The sequence below is a fragment of the Propithecus coquereli genome, unplaced genomic scaffold (genome assembly GCF_000956105.1).
Source record: "Propithecus coquereli isolate 6110/MARCELLA unplaced genomic scaffold, Pcoq_1.0 Scaffold1, whole genome shotgun sequence".
NCBI classification, from domain to species: domain Eukaryota; kingdom Metazoa; phylum Chordata; class Mammalia; order Primates; family Indriidae; genus Propithecus; species Propithecus coquereli.
Window position 1 is genome coordinate 2,802,171 of NW_012133857.1, and position 27,574 is coordinate 2,829,744.

At 40.9% G+C, this 27,574-nt stretch overlaps 1 protein-coding gene across 1 annotated transcript in view; it reads right to left on the reverse strand.

Annotated features, from left to right (window-relative positions):
• Positions 1–27,574, reverse strand: part of SCN11A (sodium channel, voltage gated, type XI alpha subunit) — an 88,790-nt gene that overhangs the window by 20,601 nt on the left and 40,615 nt on the right. The window contains exons 13-18 of the mRNA XM_012651283.1: positions 18,365–18,544; positions 16,026–16,391; positions 14,050–14,478; positions 3,883–3,996; positions 3,074–3,188; positions 1,644–1,798 (exon numbers count right to left, since the gene is read on the reverse strand). Of these exons, the coding sequence (XP_012506737.1) occupies positions 1,644–1,798; positions 3,074–3,188; positions 3,883–3,996; positions 14,050–14,478; positions 16,026–16,391; positions 18,365–18,544 (1,359 nt within the window). The remainder of the gene's footprint in view (positions 1–1,643; positions 1,799–3,073; positions 3,189–3,882; positions 3,997–14,049; positions 14,479–16,025; positions 16,392–18,364; positions 18,545–27,574) is intronic.

A 27,574-nucleotide genomic window follows, 5' to 3' on the forward strand; every position in this document is an offset into this window, starting at 1 on the left:
TGCGCACCACCCGAAGGATGGACATATTTGAAACTCGGACTTGGGGGGGGACCAAGGGCAACATACGTAACCTAAACATCTGTACCCCCATAATATGTTGAAATAAAAGAAAAAAAAAAAGACTGCATTTCTAAGAAGCTTCCTGGTGATGCTGATGCTGCTGGTCCATAGACCACATACAGTGGTAAAGACTAGTTATGTCTTGTTCTCATTTCTCTACAAATAGGTACAGGGGCTGAGTCTCTCTCCTGGCATCCCCTGCACTGTGTGGTCAGTCTTGCTCTGCCCAGCCTCCACTTGCCTTTCTGAAGGAAGATGAGAACTAGGATTGTGCTTTCTGCCACATCTCCGACTATAAATTTTCTCTTTATGGCACCATGGGGCATTTGTCTGTGACCTTTTGACACTGCCACTGCTTTCCCACTGACTAGCACAAGTACCATTTGTGGAATAAATAAAAGAAACCCTACCACTTGAATAAGAGTAGATAGCCAGTGAAAACATAATCACTAGAAAACTACAGGTCACCCTAGACCCAAGACCAGCAATAAAAATTAATCAAGGGAGGTCCCTGGGATGCTTTTAGAGAAATTTGCTTTTTGTTTGAAGAATAATTTACATTTCAGTAAGTAGATAAATGGGGCTGTATGTTGATCACAATCCCCAGTGGGTCTGGCATCTTTCACCTAGAGATCACACAGGTGTAAAGCACTAACCAGAAGGCATGGGGTATAGGAGCAAAGCATTCCTTTGACCTTTCCATTTCCTAGTGACATTTTATGAAATGTTCTGTCACTCTAAATAATAAGGGGGAACGTAAGACTCCATTCATTTGACATAGCAAATAGTAAGAGAGTTTAGTTCCATATTACTTATGATCATTATAAGGGAAGACACAAGGCGGAAGGGAGAGGGAGAGGGAGGGGAAAATATGTAGGTAATAAGAGGGAAGATACTGTTCTCCAAGGGGGGAGAGGAAATGGGGCAAGAAGGACCAGAAGGTGTGGCGAGAGGGCAGAAAGGAACTGATGGCTCTATGGCTATGGAAACTGATGAGTTCGGAGTTATTTCCAAACCTCACTGGGACTCACACCACACCTTGATCTGGAAGGACCATACACATACAGAAGTATCTCACTATCCTTCCTCTCAAGGGATCATGAGTGGTGGAAAATACCAAAGCAACTTATCATATCCTAATCTGGCCCCTGTAGCCCTCTCCCCTAATATTTTATGTTTTAGAAAGCAGCACTATGGTCTTCAGGAAAAAGGAGAGTGTAGGAGCATTGCTGCCCAGAGGAGGAAATATGTAGGATACAATGAAGATGTCTAGAAATCCTCCAAGAATGAGAGGTAGATGAATGGGCCTGGGCTCAAGGGCCAGACTCTAGAGGCCAGTTGAAGGCTCTGGGTTGGGTTATTCTTTCACACAGACAATGCATCTTTGGTCCGGGGGTTTCCCAGTTGAGCATGACTCCAGAAGTCGTGCAAACTCCCGCACCCCGAGGGAAGCATCAGGGAAGATACCACTTCTGCCTGGTCTTGCACATTCACATCCCCCTGGGGGCCGGGGGACCAAATCAGAACGTGGCTCCCCTAGCTGCCCTGAGGCCCAACATCCCTATGAGACCATGAGAATTTACCAGTGCCCCACTGCTCAGCAGAATCACAAAGATAATAAAGCTCTCAAACCAACTGTGATTCACAATTTGGTAGCAGGTTTTCCGCAGGTTCCACCAAGTGATGCAGGGGGACTTTCTCTTGTCCATGCTACAACACAGAAAGCAGCAACCCACGCCTGAAAGGAAATCAGTAGTGCAATACCATTAGTGTCTGTAGTCAATTGCACTAATAGCTCCAACTCTTTGCCTCTCCTGTGTTCATACCCCTAGCTATGACCTCTCTTTAATGGGAGAAGTAGAGTGTCTTTCTAACCCCTTAAATCTGGGCTTAGCCACATGACTTGCTTTGGCCAATAGAGTAGAGTGGAAGCCACAGTGTGCCAATTCTGAGACCAGGCATTGAAAAGCCTTGCATGTTTCACTTGCTCTCTTGCACCATCTCCATAAAAAGGGCATATTCATGCTAGCGCATTGGTCCTGGGAGGAGAATGATAGTCACATAGAGCAGAGCCAAGCTGCCCAGTTGAGCCCAGGCTGTATAGCTGACTCTCAGGCAACGCCACCCATATGAATAAAGCCAGCCAAGACCAGCTGAGATATCCAGCCTAGACCAGCCAAATTGTTCTTTCTGGGCCTAGGTTAGTCCTAAACTTAAAAGGAAATTTTTAATTTTTGGATTCAGTCATTAATTTGTTAAGTCACTTATTTATTTATGAACATTTGTTGAACCCATTATCTAGGTCAGCTTCTATTCCCCCACCAGAGAGACAGTGCTGATAAAGTCACTGCCTTTGTCTTTAAGGACCTCATGGGGAGACAGGTATGAATAAATTCCCCATGATGAATACAAGAAATAATGAAGGCCCATAGGAAGAAGTCACTACATTCACTCAAGGAATTAGGAAAGGCTGCATGTGCTGCTTATTATGTGCCAGATACTCTTCTAAGTGATTTCTATTAACTCATTTAATACCCACAACAACTCTTTGCCATAGGTACTATTATTATCCTCATTTTATAAATGAGGCGCAGAGAGGTTAACTAAATTGAACAAGCCACACATCTTGTAAGTGGAGAGGCCAGAATTTGAGCCCAGGCAGTCTGGCTCCTGTGCTGGAGATCCTGATTACAACAGCCAAGCACTTCTCTTGGTCTATGACCTCAAACACATGTGGCAGACATGTTGGCCTAGTGGGCTTTCTAGGAAAGTTTTCTAGAATGTTTACCCTGCTTGTTTGGCTGGCATGAGTAGAGTCCACTTACAGCAAGAATTTCCTAAAATCCTCTCTTCTTCGACCTGACAATGGCCCCAAGAATCTATGGGTTCCCTCTATTGCTTTTGTCCCCAGTAGAAGTGGAAAGAAGCATTTACCATAATCACAGAGCTTCAAAGAGAGCTGAAATCCCATCCAAAGACTCTGTGAACTGGATGCAAGACCACTGCCACTTACCTTTGGGAAAACATCTCTCTGGTTCCTTTTTGGGAACCATTTCAGGTAACCGTCCAAATGTACCCTGTAGATCAATGGTGCTACATTCTGAGAGTATACTGGTAGCATCAGACTTCTGTGTATCAGAACAAAAGAAAGGGCATGTCATTTAGCAAGACTCTCTCTCATCATGGTAGTGCCTAATTCCTCATTGTCTGATTTGTTAGGGAAGAAACCAACTAGGCGAAGGCTTCTAGGTATGAGGGGTATCAAGAAAGCGCCCCACCTGTTGGGTCCCTTTCTAAGTGCTATGACCAGCCTGACCGCATACTTTCCTTGGCTGAGGAAGAGCAAGGCATATGATGACACAGTTCCCTAACTCTTTTCTTCCTAAAAATCATAACCCTGATAGGCTGTCTAACCCCAATTAGGGAAAGGCTACTTTACAGATACTGTAATTTTTCAGCTATCTCAACTCCTGGAATAATAAGCCTAGATCAGTGGCTTTCATTGATTTTTGCCCTCCAGGAGACATATTGGCAATGTCTAAAGACATTTTTGATTATCATAACTGGGGCATGCCACTGGCATCTAGTGGGTAGAGGCTAAGGATGCTGCTACACATCTTGCAATTCACAGAAAAGCCCACTACAGCAATTAACTGTCCTATTATAGTAGTAAAGTTGAGAAACCTGGCCTAGACCTTTGCTTAAGACTCAATTCTGGTAATTTTGTCAGCATCAATGCTGACATTTTTCCACAATGGCTATCCTGGAGAAGGTGTGTGGATGAGCCATGTGTTCCTTCTGACAACACCCCATGAAAATTACCTTTCGGGGATTCTGTATAGCCAGACAAGTATCATCTACAGAGAACACGTCAATTTCCACACTTTGAACTCCTGGGCTGGTGGGCTTCTTGGTCTCCTGATGGAGTTCATAGGCCTGACACAGAGAAGCCCAGAATAGAATTAATATTCCTCCTGGATCTCTCACTTGAGATGAAACAAGTTTGAATTTTATTTGCTTTTCTGTTTGTCATGAGCATAGTCTGCAACAGTATTATTTTTTCTTTTCTTTATAAAATCTGCTGCAGGAAAAACTCAACATAAAATAATTCTGGGAAAACTACTTGAGGAAAAAGATATTGAAACTCACTGCAAAGTTACATAATCAAAACAGTATGGTTCTGGTACAAAATTCAGCAAATAATTCAGAGATGAAACTTATATGGGGATTTAATATATTTTAAAGTGTGTCCTTTCAATTCAATGGCTAACTAATAAATTACTTAATAAATGGTACTGATATATAATGCCATAATATAGTAAAAATAAAATCTATAATCATCTGATATTCTGATATAGAAATAAATGAGTAAAAATATTAAAAATTTTTGAAAAATAATTTTTTTATCATTTGGGGTATGGAGGGTTTCCTTAGTAAAATAGGAAACCAAAAGGTATAAAGAAAAATATGAAAATATATCACTACATAAAACTAACAAATAAATTTGGTCTGATGACCTGCAGGGATATCTAAGAAGGGTGTGCGAAGTCACATTATAGGTGAGGGTTTCATCCTAACATGTATGTGAGTGTTCCTGAGACTCTGACATTGTAAGGTCATGATTTAAGAACATTTTTCCACTTTGAACACATGTAATAACTTACAAAAAATACACACACACAACTATACACAGAAATACACACAGAAAAAGAGGTAAACAAATCTATGGACTAGACACAGAACAGAAATATAAAGTAGTAACAATTTAAAGCAGGTAGCAGGTAATGGCACTTAAAAGTTCCCTATGTAAGGAAGGGAACCAGAGCTACATTTGAGGTTGGGCTGGGGTAAAGTTTTTGCATTTAATAGAGAAAATGAAAAAAGAAAAGCTGTGGCAAATGCTTGTAATTACAATTATACAAAGCTGCATATCTAGGGAGGTAGGAGGAAGTACAGCCTCAGAAATAGGACCTGGGCAAAGGTACACACTGGTTCAGTGTCCAAATCTGCAGTATGCCCAGCATTACTATTAGACAAGAATCCCAAGTTGCAATATAAGAAATGAAATGTATGCCCCAGAAGGGTTTATTAGAGACAATCACAGAACTCAGACTGGAAAGAGAGTGACAGATCCTCCCACTAAAGATGAGCTTTTAAACTAATATCCAAGATATATGAGGAAACAAACATAAAATCAGTAGCCTTCCAAAAATGAATAACTAGGAGGTGAATTTACTTGAGAAAAAAATGAAAGCAATATCATAATCTGAAATTGTCTTTAAAATTAATGTTTAGAATTTAATAAAAAAGATAATTAATATATAGAGTTTCACTTCCTAGATGACAACATGAAAATTTCCACAGATATTCTCCCCAGGGAAATAAGAATAAGTGGTGAAAACTATTAAAAAATCATTTAAAGTCTCTAGAAATTGTCCTGAGGGCATACATCAAATGATGAAACATTTGTTTAAGAAAATATACTGAAATTCAGTGAGAACAGCAGAAGTCTACAGCATCTAAGCCATGACCTACTCTCTCCCTCCCCACCCCCAACCCAGTTTTTTAGAAGTTCCACTCTAGGCAGAGGAGGCCAAAAAGAAGGGGCTCAGCTCCCGACCAAGGGATACAGTATCTTATCAGGGCCTGCAGGCCACCAGTGTTTCTCATCTCCTCCAACTCTGAGTTGAAGAGTCTAAAGTCTTGGTAAGTGTGGCCAGAAGTTTACTCCTTTTCCCCATCCAGCCCCGAACTCATAGGACAGAGACTCTCCCCCACAAGTGGCAGTCTGAGAATAGTGGAGCCCTGAGCATCCTCACTCAAGCTTACTTGCAGGACTACAGGAGGCTACAAGGAGAGGGAAGCTGAGAAGATGAGAGGCTACTGCCCCTGCTGAGTACCTGGAATAGTGACTAAGATATTTTGCCCAGGCTGGGAAGCAATTTCTAAGAAAAAAAAGCTCTGAAGCTGTGCTGGAAAGAACTGACTTTATTTGAAGCAAAGTGTGGGGGAAGTTCAAGCCTAAGGGTGTTCTTGAAAATGCTGGACATTGTAATAGTAAGCAAATAAGAAGAGGCTAGTAGCTCTTCCTCATTAAAGGCATAGGCCAGCAAGTTCATTGTAGAGAATCATAGAAAGAGACAGCTAAAAAGAATCCCCCCTGGGGTCAAAACAAATCTCAAGGTCTGGCATTAAAAGCTACCCCTTCCTGAATTTAATTGAATCAGACCGTTGCGCAATTTATGCCTCATGGGTTGTCAAAGAAAATAGAGCAATTATCCAGTAATTAGTTGAGCTTAAAATCTGAGTGTAATACCAAATGAAGCAGATGGCTTAAGAGAGATCATAGAAAGAGACAGTCAAATAGAGCTCTGCTAAAACAACAATTATCCTAGACTGACTGTGTGCACATCCAAGGTTGTACTCTGTGTAGTGACACCAAAGATTTCACATTGTATGTGCGTGGAAGGGGTGGGTTGGAGAGAGAGTAGACGTCATTAAAATAGTCTAGCCAAGTCATCATTTAATAAACAAGCCCCACAAAGGATAAAGATGACTCAGTTCTAGAGTTTCTACAATATATTACTTAAAATGTCTAACTATTAACAAAAATTATGAAACATGCAAAAAATAGGAAAATGTGATCTATACATAGGGAAAAATCAGGTAAAAAGAAACTGCATGTGAAAGGGTCAAGATATCAGAGTTAACAGACAAAGAATGTAAAGCATCCATTATAAATATGTTTAAAGAATTAAAAGACACCATGCTTATAGAAGTAAAGGATGCTATGATGACAATGTTTAATCAAATACAGAATATGAAAAAAGTTATAGAAAAAAAGTTATAGAAAAAAAGATCCAAATAGAAACTCTGGAGTTGCAAATCATTATAACTGAAATGAAAAATTTACTAGAGAAACCAATAGTACATTTGAACTGGTAGAGGAAAGAACCAGTGAACTTAAAAATGAATCGGTGGAGATTATGCAATCAAAGAGTACAGAGAAAAAAGAAGAAAGAAAAATGAAAAGAGCCTCAGAGGAATGTGGGGCTCCATTAACCACACCAAAGAGAAATGGAGGAGAGAGAAAACAAGCAGAAAAAATATTTAAATAAATAATGGCTAAAAACTCCCCAAATTTGATTAAAAACATTAATCCACATGTCTTAGTCAATTTTCGTGCTGCTATAAATTTATAAAGAACAGAGATTTATTTCTTACAGTTCTGAAAGCTGAGAAGTCCAAGATTGAGGGGCTAACATATTGTGAAGGCCTTATTGCTGTATTATAACACAGCAGAAGGCATCACATGGTAAGGGAGGAAAGGAAAGGAAGGGGACCAAATTCATCCTTTTATCAGGAACCCACTCCTGCAGTAATGGCATATTTCATATCCATTCAGAAGAGGAGAGCCCTTATGACCTAATCATCTCTTAAAGGTCCCACCTCTCAACATTACTGCACTGGGGATTAAGTTTCTAACACATGAACTTTGGGGAATACCTTTAAATCATAGCATTACATATCTAAGAAGCTCAATGAACTCCAAACAGGAAAAACTCAGAGAGATACACACCTAGACACATCATAGTGAAAGTGTGAAAAGGCAAAGACAAAGAAAAAAATCTTGAAAGTAGTAAGAGAAAATTGGCCCAACATATACAAGAAGACACCAATAAATTAACACTGACTTCTCATTAGAAATAATAGAGGCCAAAACACAGTGGGATGATATATTCAAAGTGCTAAAAGAAAAAATAACTGTGAACCAAGATTTTTATATTCACCAAAACATCTTTCAAAATGAAGGTGAAATAAACAAATACAGTAAATTCTTTGCTAGCTCACCCACCTTATAAGAAATACTAAAGGAGATACTTCAAGCTGAAAGCAATTGACCTTAGATGGTAATACACACACACACACACACACACACACACACGCACACGCACACGCACACACGCAAAGAGCACAGGTAAAGGTAATTATGTAATTGTAAAAGATGGCAAAATTGTATATTTCTTTTCCTTTTTTCTCTTAGCTGATTTCAAAAACAATTGTGTAAAATATGTTTAAAATTGTATTCTTGGACATATAACATATAGAAATAAAATATATTTGATAATAACAACACAAAGGAGGTGGGTGGGAGCAATGTAGTGTTGGAATAAGGAAATGACACCTGAAGGTAACTCACGTTCACAGGAACAAATGAGGAGAGCCAAAACTGCTAACTAAGAAGATTAGTAAAATAAACTTTTAAATGTATACTTGCTTTCCTTTCTTTTCTTAGCTTCTTTAGTAGACATCTAATTATATAAAGCAATAATGATACAAATGTATTTTTGGGCTTTTAACATATATAGATATAATATGTATAATAAAAATATACAGCGACCCGGCTGCGCTCACAGGCGTCTAAGGAGGCGGGAGGGCTGCGCTGGGCCCGGCCCCCGGAAGCCGCAGGCGGGCACGAAGGTCTGGCGCCGGCGCTGGGCGCACGCGGGGCCCGCGCGCGGGCAGAAGAGCAGCGCGTGAGTGAGCGCGGCCGGCGCGCGGGAGAAGTAGCGGCGCAGGGCGCGGCGGCAGCGGGCGCAAGGGCAGCCCCCGGCGCGGCCCTGCAGGCACTGCGCCCCATACTCGGTGCGCAGCCGCTGGCACCGCGCGTCCGCCGTGCACGCCTCGGCCACTTCAACACATCGGTTCTCTCCCGCCGGGCTCGCCGCCCCTGGTGGAGGAGCGGGCAGGCTGCAGTGCTCTGTGCCTCCTGAGTGTACACTTCACCCCCACCCCTGGCCACACTCTCGGAAGGTGGGGGGTGCTCAAAACCCGAGGGACGCAGAGAGTGTGGCCCAAAGACGTGGCTGACTGGCGCTGCCCCCCTCTCGGTCGCGAGGATGAGCAGGCGTGGGCTCTGGGGGTCTCTGCAACACATCAGGGATGGAGGGGGCGCATTGAGGCCGAGCTCGGCCTTCCCAGAACCACCTCTATCTCCAGAATGGCCGCACACACCCAGAGGGGTCCACGGGACGTCTTCCACCCTCACGGGAGCTACCTGATGGGGGAAACAGGCTTTCTAGGGGCCTAGAGACTTCTCAGACATGGCATGGAGGGCAGCGGCCGCTCCTTGTCCTCTCTTCTTGACAGGCTGGGAAGCCTGGCCTTGCCTTCGCTCCCCTCCTCCACCTCCCCCAACGGAGACCCTTTTGGTGGGTCTATAGGTTTCTGCTTCTCCCTCCTTTTCAACCTCCTGCGCCTCCTCCTGCCCCCTGCATCCAGTGTCTTCTCACCTCAGTCTTTCCTGATGCTCCCTCGGGTCTAACTCATCCTGCCCCATCTGAACTCTGGCTTCCCCTGGCCCCACCACTGCCACCAGCCAAGCCAAAGAGGGATTCTGAGCAAGGGCTCTGGCCACTGGAGAGCCTGTTTAGGCCTGGCTGCCAGGGTGTGGATTCAGAGAGGTCCCTAACAGCATCTAATGTCACCTGAGGTCTTGGACCTGCCTCAGTGAAATGGAAAATGCAAAAACAATGAAGAAAAATGAACCCAAAAGCTGATTCTTTGAAAATATTGACAAAACTGATAAACTTCAAATTTTACTTAATAGGAGAGAAGATATAAATTACCAATATCAGGAATACATGACAAAACATCACTATAGACACTACAAGAATTCTACAGACACTAAAAGAATAAGAAAATATTACAAACAACTTTATGCCAATAAACTCCATAATCTAATTTTTAAAACACACATATTAACCAAACTGGAACAAAAAGAAATAGAAAGCTTCAATAGTCCTATATCTATTAAAGAAATTGAATTTGTAATAAAAACGTTCCAAAAAGACAACTTCAGGCCCAGGTGGATGAATGTTTGATAAATACTATCAAACATTAAAAAAAGAGATAATACCAATTATATACATACTGTCTCAGAAACAGAAGAGGAAGAAGACATCTCAACTCATTTAATGAGGCCTATATTAACCTGATACCAAAACCAAACACATTACAGTGGGGAAAAAAACTATGCATGTAAAATCTTTAATAAAACATTAGCAAATTGAATCCAGATATATATAAAAGGATAGTATACTATAACCAAGTAAGGATAATCCAAGGAATGCATGGGTGATTTAACATTCAAAATAAATAAGAAAAAAACCCTATGATCACCTCAATAGATATAGAAAATGCATTTCAGAAATTCAATATATTTTCATTATTGAAAAGAAAACTCTTAACAAAGTAGGAATAAAAGGAATTTCCTCAACTAAGATCTTACTTAATGGTAAAAGATTATGCTTTCTATCTAAGATTAGGAGTAAGGCAAGAAATCTTGTCTCACCTCTCCTGTATACTGTAGGTCCTAGCCAGCGTAATAAAGCAAGAAAAAAAAATACAGATCAAAAAAAAGAAGTAAAATTGTCTGTATTTAAAGGTAAAGTAATTGTATATGTAGAAAATTTCTAAGCAATCTACAAAAAAGTGTTTAGAACTTAGTTTACCAAGATTGCAGGATACAAAGCCAATATACGAAAGTCAATTACATTTCTATATATACTAATAAAGAACATTTTGAAATTAAAATTTTACAAAATTACATTTATAATAATATGAAGAACACTAATTACTTGGGGATAAATTGAACTAAATATGTCAAAACCTATACACTGAAAACCATAAAACACTGCTGAGAGAAATTAAAGAAGATCTAAATAAATGAAGAGATAAACATGTTCATGAATTAGAAGACTTAATATTGTTAAGATGCCAAGTATCTACAAAATGATCCTTATATTCAATGCAATCCTAAACAAAATCCCAGCAGTCTTTTTGGTGAAAATTTGATAAGCTGATTCTAAAATGCAATAAAAAATGAAAAGGACTTAACAATAGCCAAAAGAAATTTAATAAAGAACAAAGTTACACCACTTTCTTTCAAAACTTACTATAAATCTACAGCAATCAAGGCAGTGCAGTATTGGTATGAAGTGAGATATATAAATCAATGAAACAGAATAATGCAAACATAGAACTATATATATATATATGCAATTGATTTTTGACAAAGATATTAAGTTAATTCAGTGGGGAAAGAATAGTCCTTTCAATATATAATTGGAATCAGTGGATATATATACAGGAAAAAAAATACCTCATCTCACACCTATACGAAAATTAAATTGAGCAGCAAGAAAAAAAATAACCTCATTAAAAAGTGGGCAAAAGACATGCATGGAAATTTTTCAAAAGAAGTTATACAAATGACCAACAAACATATGAAAAAATGTTTGACATCACTAATAATTAGGGAAATGTAAATTAAAACCACAATGAGATACTACCTTACCCCAGTCAGAATGGTCATTATTAAAAAGTCAAAAAACAACAGATGTTGGCACAGATGCAGTGAAAAGGGAATGCTTACACACCGTTGTTGGGCATGTAAAGTTAGTACAACCTCTGTGGAAAACAGTATGGAGATTTTTCAGAGAACTAAAAGATCTTCCATTTGACCTAGCAATCCCACTACTAGGGATCTATCCAAAGGAAAATAAGTCATTTTATTTAAAAAGACACCTACACTTGTACATTTACCACAGCACAATTCACAATTGCAAAGATACACAATCAACCTCAGTGACCATCAATTGATGAATGCTTAAAGAAAATGTGGTAAATACCATGGAATACTACTCAGCCATGAAAAATAATGAAATAATGTCTTTTGCAGCAACTTGTATGGAACTGGAGGCTATTTTTCTAAGTGAAATAACCAAGGAAGGAAAAAACAAATACCTCATGTTCTCACTTATAGGCGGGAGCTAAGCAATGGTTATACATGGTCATACGGAGTGTCTTAATAGACACTGGAGACTCAGAAAGGGGAGGTGGAAGAGGGGTGCTGGATGGAAAATTACCTATTGGGTATGATGTACACTATTCAGGTCATGGGTAAATTAAAAGCTTCTCCACTATGCAATTCATCCATGTAACAATAATCTACTTATACCCACTAAATCCACTGAAATAAAAAATTAAATTGAAATGGCTCATAGACTTGAACCTGAGAGTTAAACCTATAAAATTCTAAAAAAAAAAAAAAAAAAAGAGAGAGAAAACTTTCACAACTTTAGGGTAAACAAAGATCTCTTAGAATGGAAACAAAACATATGAACCATAAGAGGAATTTTGATAAATTGTATATACATCATCAAAGTGAAAAATTTATGCTCATTAAAAGATACCATTAAGAAAATAGGCCGTGGCCAGGCGCGGTGGCTCACGCCTGTAATCCTAGCACTCTGGGAGGCCGAGGCGGGCGGATTGTTTGAGCTCAGGAGTTCAAAATCAGCCTGAGCAAGAGTGAGACCCCGTCTCTACTAAAAATAGAAAGAAATTAATCAGACAACTAAAAATACATAGAAAAAATTAGCCAGGCATGGTGGCACATGCCTGTAATTCCAGCTACTCGGGAGGCTGAGGCAGGAGGATCGCTTGAGCCCAGGAGTTTGAGGTTGCTGTGAGCTAGGCTGATGCCATGGCACTCACTCTAGCCAGGGGAACAGAGTGAGACTCTGTCTCAAAAAAAAAGAAAAAGAAAAAGAAAACAGGCCAGGTGCAGTGGCTCATGACTATAATCCTAGCACTTTAGGAGGCCATGGTGGGAGGATTGCTTGAGGCCAGGAGTTTGAGACCAGACTGAGCAAGAGTGAGACCCCTATCTCTACAAAAAATAGAAAAATCAGGCAGGCACGGTGACACATGCTGAGGCAGGAGAATCGCTTGAGCCCAGGAGTTTGAGGTTGGTTGAAGTGAGCTGTGATAACTGCACTCTAGCCCAGGCGACAGAGTGAAATTTCGTCTCCAAGACTAGAAGAAAATCTGTGCAGTATACATATCAGACAGGGTATTTTTATTCAGAATATGTAATAATCTCTTACAACTCAATAATAAGAAGACAAATCCATCAATAAAAATGGGCAATAGACAAACCCACCAGAATGATTAAAATTAAAGAAGTTGACAGCACCAAACATCGGCAAGGATGTGGAGCAACCGGAACTTCCATTCGTTGCCAGTGGGAATGCAGTATGTTTCACCTATGCGGAAAATTCAGAAATACACAAACAGCCCCTGTTGCATCCAGAATGAAGGTTATTTATTTAATGCATCTGTTATGGTCTGAATGTTTGTGTCCTCCCAAAATTCATATGTTGAAATCCTAACCCCCAAGGTGATAGTATTAAGTGGTGGGGATCTTGGGAGGTGATTAGGTCATAAAGGAGAGTCCTCATGAGTGAGATTAGTGTCCTTAGAAAAGAGATCCAAGGGAGCTTGTTTGCCCTTCCACTATGTGAAGACACCGTGAGAAGATGCCATCTGTGAACCGGAAGTGGGCCCGCACCAAACATCAAATCTGCAGGGGCCTTGATCTTGAACTTCCTAGCCCCCAGAAGTGTGAAAGATGAATTTCTGTTGTTTAGAAGCTACCTGATCTATGGTAGTTTATTATAGCAGCTCGAACAGACTAAGGCAGCATCCATTGCCCTCACAGTCCCCGACAGCCCTCAACTCTCACCACCCTTCACCCGCGAGACTGGTCCCCGCGGAGACTGAGTTTGTTCCTACCACCGTCTCTTTTACCATGCTATTCACTTCACCTTCCATACCCCCTTTGTCACTTTTCAGCCAATCCAAACTCTAAATTCTTTTACGGTTCAACCAAAGGTACTTTCTTCTCCTGTCCCCTCAGCCCATTCTGATCTTGCTCCCCTCTGAACTCTTCTGACATCTCTCATCCATCCCACATGTGCAGGACCATGATTATAACCTACCCTGGGATATGTACCAAAGAGCAGCCGCCACATCTTATACCTGTATTATCCCAGCATAGTGCTCAGAACAGGGCAGGCAACCTGTGCCCTGTAGTAACTCTAGCTTTCCATGATCTCTAAGTCTATGTGTGAACCTTCATACCTGTCTTTCAGCCTCAGGTTGTGTGATGGGCTGTGCATTTTCTTCATCAGGAGATTCGACATCATCTTCTTCCTCTGCAAGTGGGGCCAGCCAAGTCCGATCATGCCCAATGCCCAAGGTCTTTGGTGTAAAGTTTAGTACACCAAATGCCTCCTGGGTCTCTGGTCCCCTTTTCATCTCTGTGACCAGGGGAATAATGTCTTTGCTCTCTGCAGCAGGACCTCCTGTCACTTCTTGCTTTGGTAAGCTTTGCCTCCTGCACCACTTTAGACAGAAATGCTCAAGAGTGTGCATTACAAAACAAAAAGCCCGGTGGAACCGAAGCAGGGCTAACTGGACTTTAGTTTTCCTGGCTTCTCCTTCTAAGTTTCCATCTCTCTCCTCGTTGCTAAAGGAATTGAGCAATAAGGCAATGAAGAGGTTGAGCACCTGGGAATGGATTGGGTAACAAAGGAAAATGGAAAATTTAGCAAAGGAAAGGACACAATGTGTTTCTAGAACAACTTTTCCCCAAGACTAAAAGCAGAATCAAATGAGAGTTCTATGTTCTACTGTCTCCCAAGAAAGTTAATTTTTAAAATAAATGAAAGAAGAGAAGATCGAGGAAGGAATAGAGACAGTAAGACAGAACAAAAAAATATTTGAAGTTAAAGGGTGAGAATAGCCAAATCCAGTTTACATACATATAAAAAACATGTATGTATAGACCCTGGCCAGGGTAAAGCAGAGCAGGATAATCATGGGGCAAAATTAAGAGTGTGTATTCCTTGGGAATCAGCTGGATCATGAGCTTGTATTTTTACCAGAATTGCCCACAGGTATGTGGATCTGATACCCAAGGCTATTGTACAATCCTCTCCTGTTTGCACAATTTGAGAGATGGTGTACTCTGTGCAGTGTCTTTAGGTTCTGTTGCTGTAAACTTAACAAGGTATTGGGGCTGAGCCAGAGGGGTTTGGACCAAATCTGCAACTCTTCTGTTGAAGCATATGGCGCTTTAAATTCAGATCATCCCAACAGCTTCCTTCTGGGGTTTTTTACTTACACTTACCCTCCAATCCACCATCTTTATCTTTTCAAATTTCTTTGTTTGTGGCTCTTATCAGCTCAAAAATAAACAGCCTTTGGGGAGAAGTGCCTTGTGGGTGTGAATAGGTCTAGTCAACAGTCCTCAGCTTCACCATGAGAATTCCCATCTCCAGATCTTCGTGCAAGCCCTCCTCTATTTGCCTAAGCCCTCCTTGCCTCTTCAGTAGCTTTCTTAAGTACCATATCTTCTTCCACAAATCCTTTCTCGATGCTCTCTACTCAGTCCCAGTGGTGATGACCTGCTCTTCTGAACTTTCATATCATTTGCTGTCTATGTACACCATTTATTAGGTACTTAGGATAAAGCTATCGTGTGTAGATAGTTAATTATATTTTCACAATAGCCCCAACTTCATTCCGAAGATCTTGTGCTCAAGCATCCTTGTGTGTCTTCTGTCTCTTCATGTCTTCACTGGCGTTCACTTAATTAGCCTCTCCATAAATACCTGTGCTTTCAGCTGCAAGCAACAGACTCAAGCTAGCTTACACAATAAGAAAATGTAGCATAATGAGAAGTTTGGAAATAGAACGGGACCAATTATGACACAAAGATAGGTTTGTTTCATCTTCCTACTCTAGTTTCCTCAGTGTTGGCTTTGTTTTAGGCTGGTTCTTCTCTCTACATGTAGAGAGATGTCCAGTAGAGAAACTCGGGAAAGATGTCGTTTTTAAAAAGTGTATATGGGAAAAATGGTCGAATGTGTCAAGAAGGTTTTGTTTCATGATTATCATAATTTCTTCAAACTAAATTCAAATGGATATTTAAATTATTTATTTGGCATTATATTTGCAATAATAATTTTCACTAGTGATGTGTTACAAAAGAAGCTAATGAATTTGAAAGGCACGTATTTATTTTTTTTGGAAAAAAAATCTAAGAAACTTACCACAAGTTTTCCTATCACCATGATCAACACAAAGACAATAACGCACAATGGTATTTCAGCTTCTTGCATACATTCCCACATGTTTTCGATCCATTCCCCACAGAGGATGCGGAATACCACCAGGAAGGAGTGGTAAAAATCCTCCATGTGCCAGCGCCGTAAACAGGAGACCCGAGTGTCGCAGAATTTAGTACTCTTTAGGGACTTGAATTTAGAGCCAAAAAGCTGCATGCCAACTACTGAGAAAATAAAGACCACAATGGCTAGGACCACAGTCAGGTTTCCAAGCGCTCCAACGGAGTGGCCAATTATCTTTATTAGTGTGTTTAAAGTTGGCCAGGATTTGGCTAACTTGAAGACCCTCAGCTGTAAAAACAGACAACAAACAAAAATAGAAGAAAAGCCAGTTAAGGACAAACTCCATCTGCTCATCTATATAGCAAATGGCATATTCTCAAATAGCACTTATGACCCCCAAAACTCCTTCAAGGCCAAATCCATCCTAAACACAGTCCCCAACTCCCTGTGCCAATCTAATACTCATCTGTATCTACTTTTTGATTTAAAAGTGGAAATATTTTATTCTAATATTTTTTAATGATAAAGACTTTGGAACCAGCATAGTGATTGAGCATACATGATTATTATATGAAATGAATGTTTTGGAATTGTATATAATATACCAGAGGTTAGCAAACTCCGGCCTGAGAGCCAAATCTAGCCCATTGCCTGTTTTCATACAGCCTGGTCAAGATAAGAATGTTTTTTACATTTTTAAGTGGTTGAAAAATAATCAAAAGAAGGGTAGTTCATGACACGAGAAAATCATATAAAGTTCAAATTTCAGTGTGCATAAATAAAGTTTTAATAGAACATAGCCGTGCTCATTGGTTTTCCAATGTCTGTGACTACTTTTGTGCTACAATGGCAAAGTGTAATGGTTGTAACAGAGACCATAGGCCCATAAAGCTGAAAATATTCACTATCTGGCCCTTTACAGAAGAAATTTGCTCACTCCTGCATTATATAATTCAGGCCACAAGTTTGAATCTAAACCTATTAACAATGATGAGAGAAATGTGACATTTTGTACCCAGAAGAGAAAAGGTAAACAGCTATTCAAGACAGCTAAGAGAAATTTTATTCACGGAACCCCACAGACTGTGGGAAATAACAACATTAGAGAAAACACAGCAACTAGCTTTAAGGTTGTTTCTTACAGTGACTTTCAATGGAAACTGATGATTTTACTGCAAAGTGTAATCCTTTTAAGAATCAACTATTTGGGGATGGAAATATTGCAGACCAATAAGACTTATGCCCAAAGAGAAAAACCATCATTGTCTACTCAAAAAGGAACTAGAGAAATCCTGGGAAGAAATCGTGGTTCTATTTTCACATCCAGACAATGCCACAAAGTTCCTTGCCTCAGAGTGTGGCTGCGATGAGCATAAGCAATGGTAAAGCAATGTAATTTTGGTCACATGAGTGCCAATAAAGCGTTAGTGGAGAAGCCTAATAATGCCTGAGTTTGAGCAGTGTTACTGAACCAAGTGTCTCTGCAGGCTTAGAAATCCTACCCATACCGCCCCCCAAAAAGTAAATATCTTTGAAAGAAGACAAAAGCCCATCTTCGAGGTTTCCCAATTCCCCTTTTAGATGTGATTTTTCTGTAGTTTTCTATCTAGACCTCTTCTGGGCTCTGTCACACTCTACTGTGCACTATGGTCACTTCTGGCCCAGTCTTATACCACCTTGTACTGCAAACTCCTTGAAGATGGTGATTTCTTCATCTTTCTGTCTTGCCTCATGTCAGCTCTTATTAGGCACTCTGCAAAGGTTGCCAGAATGCCTCCAAATTAGCAGATAGAGGGCAAAACTGTAGACCAGGAATGTGACCCTGGCAGCAGCGATAAGGGACCTTGTTGTGGGGGATGGCAGCACCCATCCTCTCCTGGGCTCTGTATTCTTCGCCCCCTCAGTGAGTCCAGTGTGAGGGTGCCTGCCTCAGAACTCCATGGGGCAGGAGAGCATTGGAGGGGTCTTGTGCAAAGCAAGGCACAGAGTCCTGATACTGGGAGACACAATTTGGCATCTGGTTGCCTAAAAGGTCATTTGTGGGTGGCTGGGTGGGTGGGTGTTAAATGTTCAGCTGAGAGAAGAAACACTTGGGACTCCTGAGGCTATTAAAACCCTGGGCGAGAGGAGGAGAGATGCAGTTTTGGTTCTGGGGTTAAGTAAGAGAAACAAAAGTTTAGTCCAAGATAGCCATTGAACTCACTCAAGACTCTTCAAATTTAGGAAGCTAAGTGATGCAATAAAATAAGAAGGTGTCTTACCACTCTGAAGGAACGCAAGAATGGCCATTTTTGTTTTCCAGAGAGACCGTTCATCACATCTGCAAAACTCAGAACAGCAACAATGCTGTCAAAAATGTTCCAGCCTCGGCGAAAGTAGTGGTAGGGATCGAGTGCAATGATTTTTAGGCACATTTCTGCTATGAAAATGCCAGTGAAAACCTACAGCAGGACAGAGAAGAATGAGAAACAGGAAGCTACCTCTCCTGGAGACACAGTTTTAAGAATGGTCTAAGGGAATTACAGAGGTTACAAAGAAATGAAAAGCATTCTCATGGTTGATACACTACACCCTGAAGTCCAGGCAACAGAAACATTTCCTGCTGCAGCATGAACCTCACCCTGCCTTTGCTCTCTTTCCAACCCCTCCATGGTGCCCAGCCCAGTGTTCCCAAGCTCACAGACATCAGGATGGAAAATGAATTTTATTTCCCGTCCTGTTGAAAATAAGGCAAAATTGGCTTCTTGGTAGATAGCAGGGTGATAGAAAGTGTCAGGCAGTTCTTCCTTTGAATTCTCTTTAAATACCAATTAAAACTCCAAAATGGGGGAAAAGGGAGGGTGCACAACAGCTCTGAAAACTAGGGATAAATATCCTTTGTAAACCAGGATCCAGGAGAAGTTCACCCTAACCAGTCAATCTCAGCACTTTGATCAGAAAAATAATAATAAACAAAAAAGGAGCTCATATCAAAGAATTGGAAAACACTGCCAGGGACAGAAAAATGTCTTTGAGCAACGCAACATATGGGATAAGCCCTAGATTGCTTATGGTCGAAAGAAGGATTAGTGAATCAGAAAATAATCCTAAAAACTCACTCAGAATGCAGGGCTCTTAATTCCAGAAGAAAATATCAAAGAATGAAAAAGAGGGGCAAGAATTACAAAAAGTGCTAAATGTTGTGTTTTGCATGGGCAAAAAAGGTTTTGTCTTTGTTTTGGATAAATAAATATAGGCTTAAGAAATTTGTAAAAATGTTGAATAAATAGTATCCAAATTAAAAACTAAATCTATCTCCCATATCTTTGCAGAAAACAGAGCAAATCATTTCTTCACAGCAAGTAGCATATTCTCTATCACATACATACACATAAACACATATACATATACAAATAGAAATTTAAAAGTAAGAATATGAAAACAATAAGGAAATATTAAAAGGGTTAAATCCTTTAAAAATGTTAACTACAAGATTATCCACTATAGTTCTGGAGAAAAAAAACTCTATAAATGATTAAATCCTTTTCTTAAAAGTGATGGGTTATCTGTTTTTATAAAGTATTCAGTGATTTAGTATTTACAAAAAACATGCCTAAAATAAAATGACACGAGTTAAAAATAAAAGAATAGACAAAGATAAATCCAGGATAGACAAATAAAAAGAAATTAAGGGTGGCAAAGAAAATCCAAGCTTATCTCCATATTCCACCTTTAAACACTGCTATCCACCCCTGCTCAATGTCACCCCCTAAAAGCATACAGTGGTGCCTGTCCTAGGTAATTGTAGACTAATTTCTGCCCCTTTTGGCTCACTCCTCCTCCTCTTGTCTCCTTAACATTTTGGGTACCTAGCTTTCCAGCATCCCTAGATGCCTTGGGACACTTGGTTTTACGAATGCAATCTAATTTCTATTTATGGCTTCTTGGGAGCTCGATGTATTCCCCCGATTTGAGCAATCCTTAAGCCCAGAGAGTCCATTTCCTAGTCCAGTCCCAACCTGTTAACTCCACAGAGTGGCTTAATTCTGGCCCATTCAGAGGGGGGAAGTTTGGATGTGTTCCTTAAAACTCAAGGTCCCAAGGCCTCCCACCACCACTACCACCATGGGAGCAATAGATGAAGTGGCTACTATTTTGGTATTGCATGTCTAGGGAATGGGACACATGGAATGGATGCACAAGCTATGTGGACAGTTCACTGTGTTTCCTGTGAATTTTTAGGAGCTAGGGTGCAGCTGTTGCCTGTGTACTTGGAAAACAACAATGTCCCTGTGGCTCCTCCTGTTTCTGGAGAGAATTAAGACAAATGTCACTTAATCAGTCAGCTTCCAAATGCAAAATTCAGCTTCACCTCAACACTCAAGGTTCCTAGTCAGTACAAAATCTGAGATGGGGGATTTCTCATTTCCTACAGTTGGACAAGCAGATGAAGTAATGGACAGACACCTTTGCAATTGAGATCCATGTCCAGGGAGATGCCTCTGGGTACTTTGGGTATTCTCTGGAATTTATGCAATACGTCCATTCCACCAGGAGATACAAAAAGATGGACTCTGCTGACCCCATTCAGGCATGAACCATGCCCCTGCAGACACAGCCTTCAGCATTCTGCCTCCAACTGAAACAATATGGCCAGTCCATTTCTGGGATACTTCAGCAGAGGATAGCTGAATTCACTAGCCTGGAGCCCAGAAGACCCCAACCTGTTAGAAGGAACTGGCTGCATGTTAGGTTTACCATGCAGCATGGAATCTGGTCTGACCCATTCACACCCACAAGGCATTTATTTGCAAAGGCAGTATGGGGAAAGGAACTTAAATGCAGACAGCCTGTAAGGAGAACCACCCTGGTCTTATACTCTTGTATTCCTGATCCTTGTGGGAAGGATGTAGAAATGAGGATGATAGGTACTTGTCTCTAGTTCCACACCATCCTACACTTGATGTGATGCATAGAAGTAGCTTTGTGAACCAACTCCTGGTTCAATATGTACAGTGGATTCTCATCAATGTAAAAAAAAATTAATTAAAAAATACATGCAAAAAGAAAGCACAAACATAAAAAATACAAAAAAACACAAAATAAAAGAGAAACAACAAAAAAACAAAAATACATGCATACACACATACATACATATTGCCTGGAAATATTTTGCAAAGATAAAAATGATCACTTTTGCCATAGAATCATGGAAAATGAACTTCTTTGTATTTGCCTTATTTATATTTTTCCATATTTTTAAAATGAAAAAAGCATATATTGCTTTTTAAATTGAAAAATAAACAAAAATTTTAAGCAGAAAAGACTAGACATTCTGGTAAGATTCTTAGCTCATTAACTCATTAGCTAATTAGGGTAGGACATCCAGTGGGTAATTATTTATTGTTTCTGATATTTGGGGCTAATTTTCTCTTGAGAAAAATGCCTTCTACAGGAACCATAAATTAAAGTGAACAATTTTAGAAAAGTCCACTCCCCTTAGTTTTCCCAATTTACTGAGACTAGATTCATCATTGAGAAACATATTGAAGCAGGCGCAAGTCTGCTACCCCAGCCTGACTGCTCCCCACTATCCCACCCAGGAAAGTGAACCTCCTACAGAGATCAGGCACTGACTCACCTTTCCAGGAAGAATAACACTTACTAATGATAGCCACATTATTTTATAACAAATGATGTCATCAATAGCCCTGGGGACCATGATAGTACCATGCATCTCTGGATATGGTCAACATTTTCTTGATTATCCAAGATTGCTGACCTTTCAGGATGTCTGCTTGCTTCTGGCTTACCACTGGATGGCTAAAAAGATACCTTAACATACTAGAGGGCCAACACAGGGGCCATGGAAAATTATTGAAATGAACCGGGTAAAAACAAAATCATAACAATCATCTTTTCCCTCTACTCCACTAAAGGGACCAAAGACCTAGGTCAGATCAGGCCACTCAAAGAATGTTTAGACTTTAAAAGAGTTATAATTTAAAGTTTGAAATATGACCCAGTCCTGGCAGGATTCACCACCTGCTGACTAAAGAGCCCCTGGGCCTTGAAAAAACATTAGTAGTAGCCAGGCAGCAGTTACCACAGGCCTTGGGTAAGACCCAGTACTGTACAGGCTTTAGGTATGATCCAGCACAGTCCCAGCTGTGGTGGCTATGTGAGCATTTTTGTCACCCCTCTCCAACTCCAGGCAGTTCATTCTCCAGCATGGAGAATGAAACTCTTTCTGTTTGGGGGAAAGTGAGGGAAGAGTGTGAGAGATTTTGCCTGGTAATCCAGGGAATTTTCCCATATCTTACCCCAGCCCACCAAGGTGGTACCACCAGGAGTTTGCAAGAACCCAGGTGTTGCTGGGCTTAGGGTGTCTCCTAGTGCTAATATGGCTGCAGTGGTCAAAGACTTAGACCACAACACTCAATTCCCTTTGGATACCTGGAAGGTCTTCTTAAGAAGGACAGGTACAAACAAGCTCGGATTGCAAAGATTAGAATAAATACCTAACTCTCCAATGCCCAAACATTGACAAACATACACAAGCATCAAGAACATCCAAGAAAATATGGCCTCATCAAATGAACTAAATAAGGCATCAGTGACTAACCCCAGAGTGATGAAGATATGTGACCTTTCGGACAGAAAATTTAAAATAGCTATTTTGAGAAAACTCAGTGAACTTCAAAACAGCACAGAAGGAATTCAGAAGCCTATCAGAGAAACTTAATGAACAGATTGAAATAATTTAGAAAATTAAGCACAATTCTGGAGCTGAAAAATTCAATTGACAAACTGAAAAATGCATCAGAGTCTATTAATAGCAGAATTGATCAAGCCCAAGAAAAAATTAGTGAGCTTGAAGATACGCTATATGAAAATACATAGACATAAAAGAAAAAAGAATAAAAAAGAAGGAAGCCTGACTACTAGATATAGAAAATAACCTCAAAAGGGGAAATCTAAGAGTTATTGGCCTTAAAGAGGAGGTATAGAGAGAAACTGAGGTAGAAAGTTTATTCACAGAAATAGTAACAGGCAACTTTCCAAAGCCAGAGAAAGATATCAATATTCAGGTACAAGAAGGTCATAGCAGATTTAGCCCAAATAAGACTACCTCAAGGCATTTAATAATCAAACTTCCAAAGATCACAGATGAAGAAAGGATCTTAAGAGCCACAAGGGAAAAGAAACAAATAACATATAAAGGAGCTCCAATACATCTGGCAGCAGACTTCTCAGTGGAAACCTTACAAGACAGGAGAGAATGGCACGACATATTCAAATTCCTAAAAAAAAAATTTAATCCAAGAATATTATATCCTATTGAGGAGCCAAGATGGCGGACAAGAAAAGCCGCCAGTCAGAGTGTCTCTGCAAAAAAGACAAATTTTAGAAGAAAGAGAAAAAAATAAACTAGCAGATAAACATAGATGACCCTCGGGTGAGGGTCGGAAGAAAGTGTGCCTGAAACTACAGGAGGCTCTACGGGAAGACGTTGTGGAGGAGAACTGGAAGGAGAAAAGTCCCCGAGAGGCTTGGAGACCAACGACAAGGGTAGGTGGAGCAGATAATTTTCCCCTCCCTTGCATCTCGGACTGTTAGTGGGCTTCTGAGTGGTTGGAGAGACCTGCCGACACCAGCCCAGAGATGGCTGCCGCCAGTGAGCAGTGGCCTCTTGTGGACACAGTGCCAGGCTCCCAGCTCCCTCAGGGCACCTCCCCAGGCACAGACCCGAGCCTATCGGCAGACGCCATAGTGCTCCATTCTCTCCTTCCCCTTCCCTACCTGTGGGTGCCCAGAGAGACAATTTAGCCATCACACGGAGGCATCTCCAAGGAATGGGACCTTTCCTCTTGGGACCCTACAGCAGACTGAGGGGTACTCAGACTGCGAGCTCCCTACCCACCAGCCCTCCCAGGCGCTGCTTGCCTTGGGACTCCAGGAGAGTGGGGCAAATCCCGAGGTGGAGTGAAACCGATCCATCTTGGGCACCCTGTAGGTGATTCGTGACCAGCACCCCTCCCCCAGGCAGGGTCAGGGATTGATCTCCAGGGCCCAGGGGACAGGCCTTCAGATCAGACCCCGTACACCCAGGTCATGATTGCACTGCCCTGGGGCACAGAAGGGAGATCTATGAAAGAGCCTACTGAGGAGTGTGTGCCTTCAGGGGCAGACCAGTGTGCCGGAGAGGCAACCCTCCTCCCAAAAGAGGGCTGTGCACCCAGCTCAGGCTGCGATCCTGGGTAGAGAACCTCCCAGCCCACATCACAGGCAGGGGAGATCCATCCGCCTGAGGTCCCACTTGCTGGCAGAGGCCTGGGAGAGGCCACTGAGAGGGGGAGGGTGGAGGGGAGCAAGACCTGCTCAAGAGTGAAGGTCTCAGACAGTCCCACCCCCCAAGCCCAGACCTTCAGCTGAGTGGAGCCATTTCAGCCACTCCTGGCAGCTTTGCACAGAAACAAGGAACAGACCTTTGACCCCTGCTAACACCAGTTGTGGAGCCTGAGGGCAGGCTTACCCAACCCAGCCCCACCCAGATTCACTCCCAGGTCTGCCCCCACTGAGGTGGAGAATAAGGACATACCTGGAAGTCCCAGGGCCCCACCCACCACTCGAGGCACAAGAGGGCCTCTCTAGAGGAACAAGAGCTGGCTACAGGACCCAAAAACAGCATTGCAGCTCACTCCTCCCAGCAAGTGCCACCTACTGACAGGGAGGTCATCCTGCACACCCTTTTACTGCATCTACTGATTCATCATAAAGAGTGTGGTCGAATCTCACCCACAAACACCACCTACTGGCTCAGAGACTAAACAGGGCATGTCATTATCCAAATGAAAATCTGAAGGCAAGAAGGAACAACTGATCCAGATGGGAAGAAACCAGTGAAACAACTCTGGAAGTATGAAGACTCAAACGAAAAGCACACCCCCAAAGAGGAACAACAGTTCCCCAGCAATTGACATTAACCAAACTCAGAACACTAAAATGACAGAAGAAGAATTTCAAACATGGATTGTAAGAAAACTGAATGATATTCAAGAAAAAATGGATAACTAACACAAAGAAACCACAAAAAAAATCCAGGACTTGGAAGAAAAATTCACTAAAGAAATTGAAATATTACAAAAAAATCAAACCGATCTCCTGGAAATGAAGGACTTATTCAGGAAACTACAAAACACAGTGGAAAGCCTCAGGAACAGGGTAGATCAAACAGAAGAAAGAATCTCAGAGATTGAAGACGACTCCTTCCAATTAAATAAGTCAGTCACAGAGATTGAGCAGAAAATTGAGAGAAAAGAAATAAGCCTAAAAGAAATGTAGGATTATGTGAAAAAACTGAACCTGAGGGTGATAGGGGTTCCGGAAGGTGAAGAAGAAAACATACAAGGGCTGGATAAGCTATTTGAAGAAATAATAGAGGAGAATTTCCCAGGCCTTGCTAGAAATCTAGATATACAGGTACAAGAAGCTCAACGGACCCCAGGGAGATTCAATACAAATAGGAAGACACCACATCATGCAGTCATCAGATTGACCAAAATATCCACTAGAGAGGCCCTTCTAAGAGCTGTAAGGCAAGAGAAACAAGTAACATACAATGGAAACCCCATCAGAATAACTCCATATTTCTCAACTGAAACCCTACAAGCAAGAAGAAACTGGGGCCCCATTCTCACTCTTCTGAAAGAGAATAATGCCCACCCTAGAATCTTGTACCCAGCAAAACTAAGTTTCATATATGAAGGAGAAATAAGACATTCTCAGATAAGCAAAGACTGAGGGAATTCACCAAGACAAGACCAGCGCTCCAAGAAGTACTCAAAACAGGATTACACAAGGATCAGCACAATAAACACTCTCGAATGTAAAACCACTCAAAAGTTAAAGATCAAAGGCTAGATTCCACAATGGATCAAGAGAGAAAACAAAGCAACAAGATGCAACCCAACAGAATGAACAGTAATTCACCCCACTTATCGGTTCTCTCAATAGATGTGAATGGCTTGAACTCCCCTCTCAAGAGACATTGGCTGGCCGAATGGATAAACAAAAAACAAGCCAAGCATCTGCTATCTCCAGGAAATGCATCTAACCTGCAAGGATGCATTTAGACTCAAGGTAAAGGGGTGGAAATCAATATTTCAAGCAAATGGAAGCCAAAAGAAGGCTGGTGTGGCAGTTTTGATCTCAGATAACTTAGTTTTTAAATCAACAAAAGTAATGAAAGACAAAGAGGGTCACTATATAATGATGAAGGGTACAGTTCAACAAGAAGACATAACAATTCTAAATATGTATGCACCCAATGTAGGCGCACCCGGATTCATAAAGCAAACTCTACTTGTTCTAAACAAATTGATAAACAGCAACACCATAATAGTTGGGGACTTCAACACCCCACTGACAACACAGGACAGATCCTACAAACAGAAAATTAACAAAGAAATAATGGACTTAAACAGAACTCTAGAACAAATGGGCCTGACTGACATTTACAGGACATTTTACCCCAAAATCACTGAATATACATTCTTCTCATCAGCTCATGGGACATTCTCTAAGATTGACTGTATTCTAGGACACAAAGCATGTCTCAAAAAATTTAAAAAAATAGAAATCATACCATGTAACTTCTCAGATCACAGCAGAATAAAAATAGAAATCGACCCCAACAGAAACTCTCATCTCTACACAAAGACATGGAAATTAAACAACCTTCTGCTGAATGATTCCTTCATAAACGAGGAAGTAAAGATGGAAATCAAAAGATTCTTTGAACTAAATGACAAAGGTGACACAAGTTATCAAAATCTGTGGGACACAGCCAAAGCAGTCCTGAGAGGAAAGTTTATTTCCATAAATGCCTATATCCAAAAGTCAAAAAGATCACAAATAGACAACCTAATGAATCGACTCAAAGAACTGGAAAAAGAAGAACAGACCAACCCCAAACCCAGCAGAAGAAGGGAAATTAATAAGATCAAATCAGAACTAAATGAAATTGACAACAGGGAAACTATACGGAAGATTAATAAAACAAAAAGTTGGTTCTTTGAAAAAATAAACAAAATTGACACACCTTTGGCTAAACTAACGAAAAACAGAAAAGAAAAATCCCTAATAAGCTCCATCAGGAACAAAAAAGGAGAAGTTACAACTGATGCTGTGGAGATTCGAGATATAATTTATGAATATTACAAAAACTGTTATGCACACAAACTGGAAAATGGGGAGGAAATGGAAAAATTTTTAGAAACACACAACCTCCCTAGGCTCAACCAGGAAGAAATAGAATTCCTGAACAGACCAATATCAAGGACTGAAATTGAAACAGCAACAAAAAGCACTCCAAAAAAGAAAAGTCCTGGACCAGATGGTTTCACACCCGAATTTTACCACACCTACAAAGAAGAACTGGTGCCTATCCTGGAGAAATTATTCCACAACATTGAGAAGGATGGATTCCT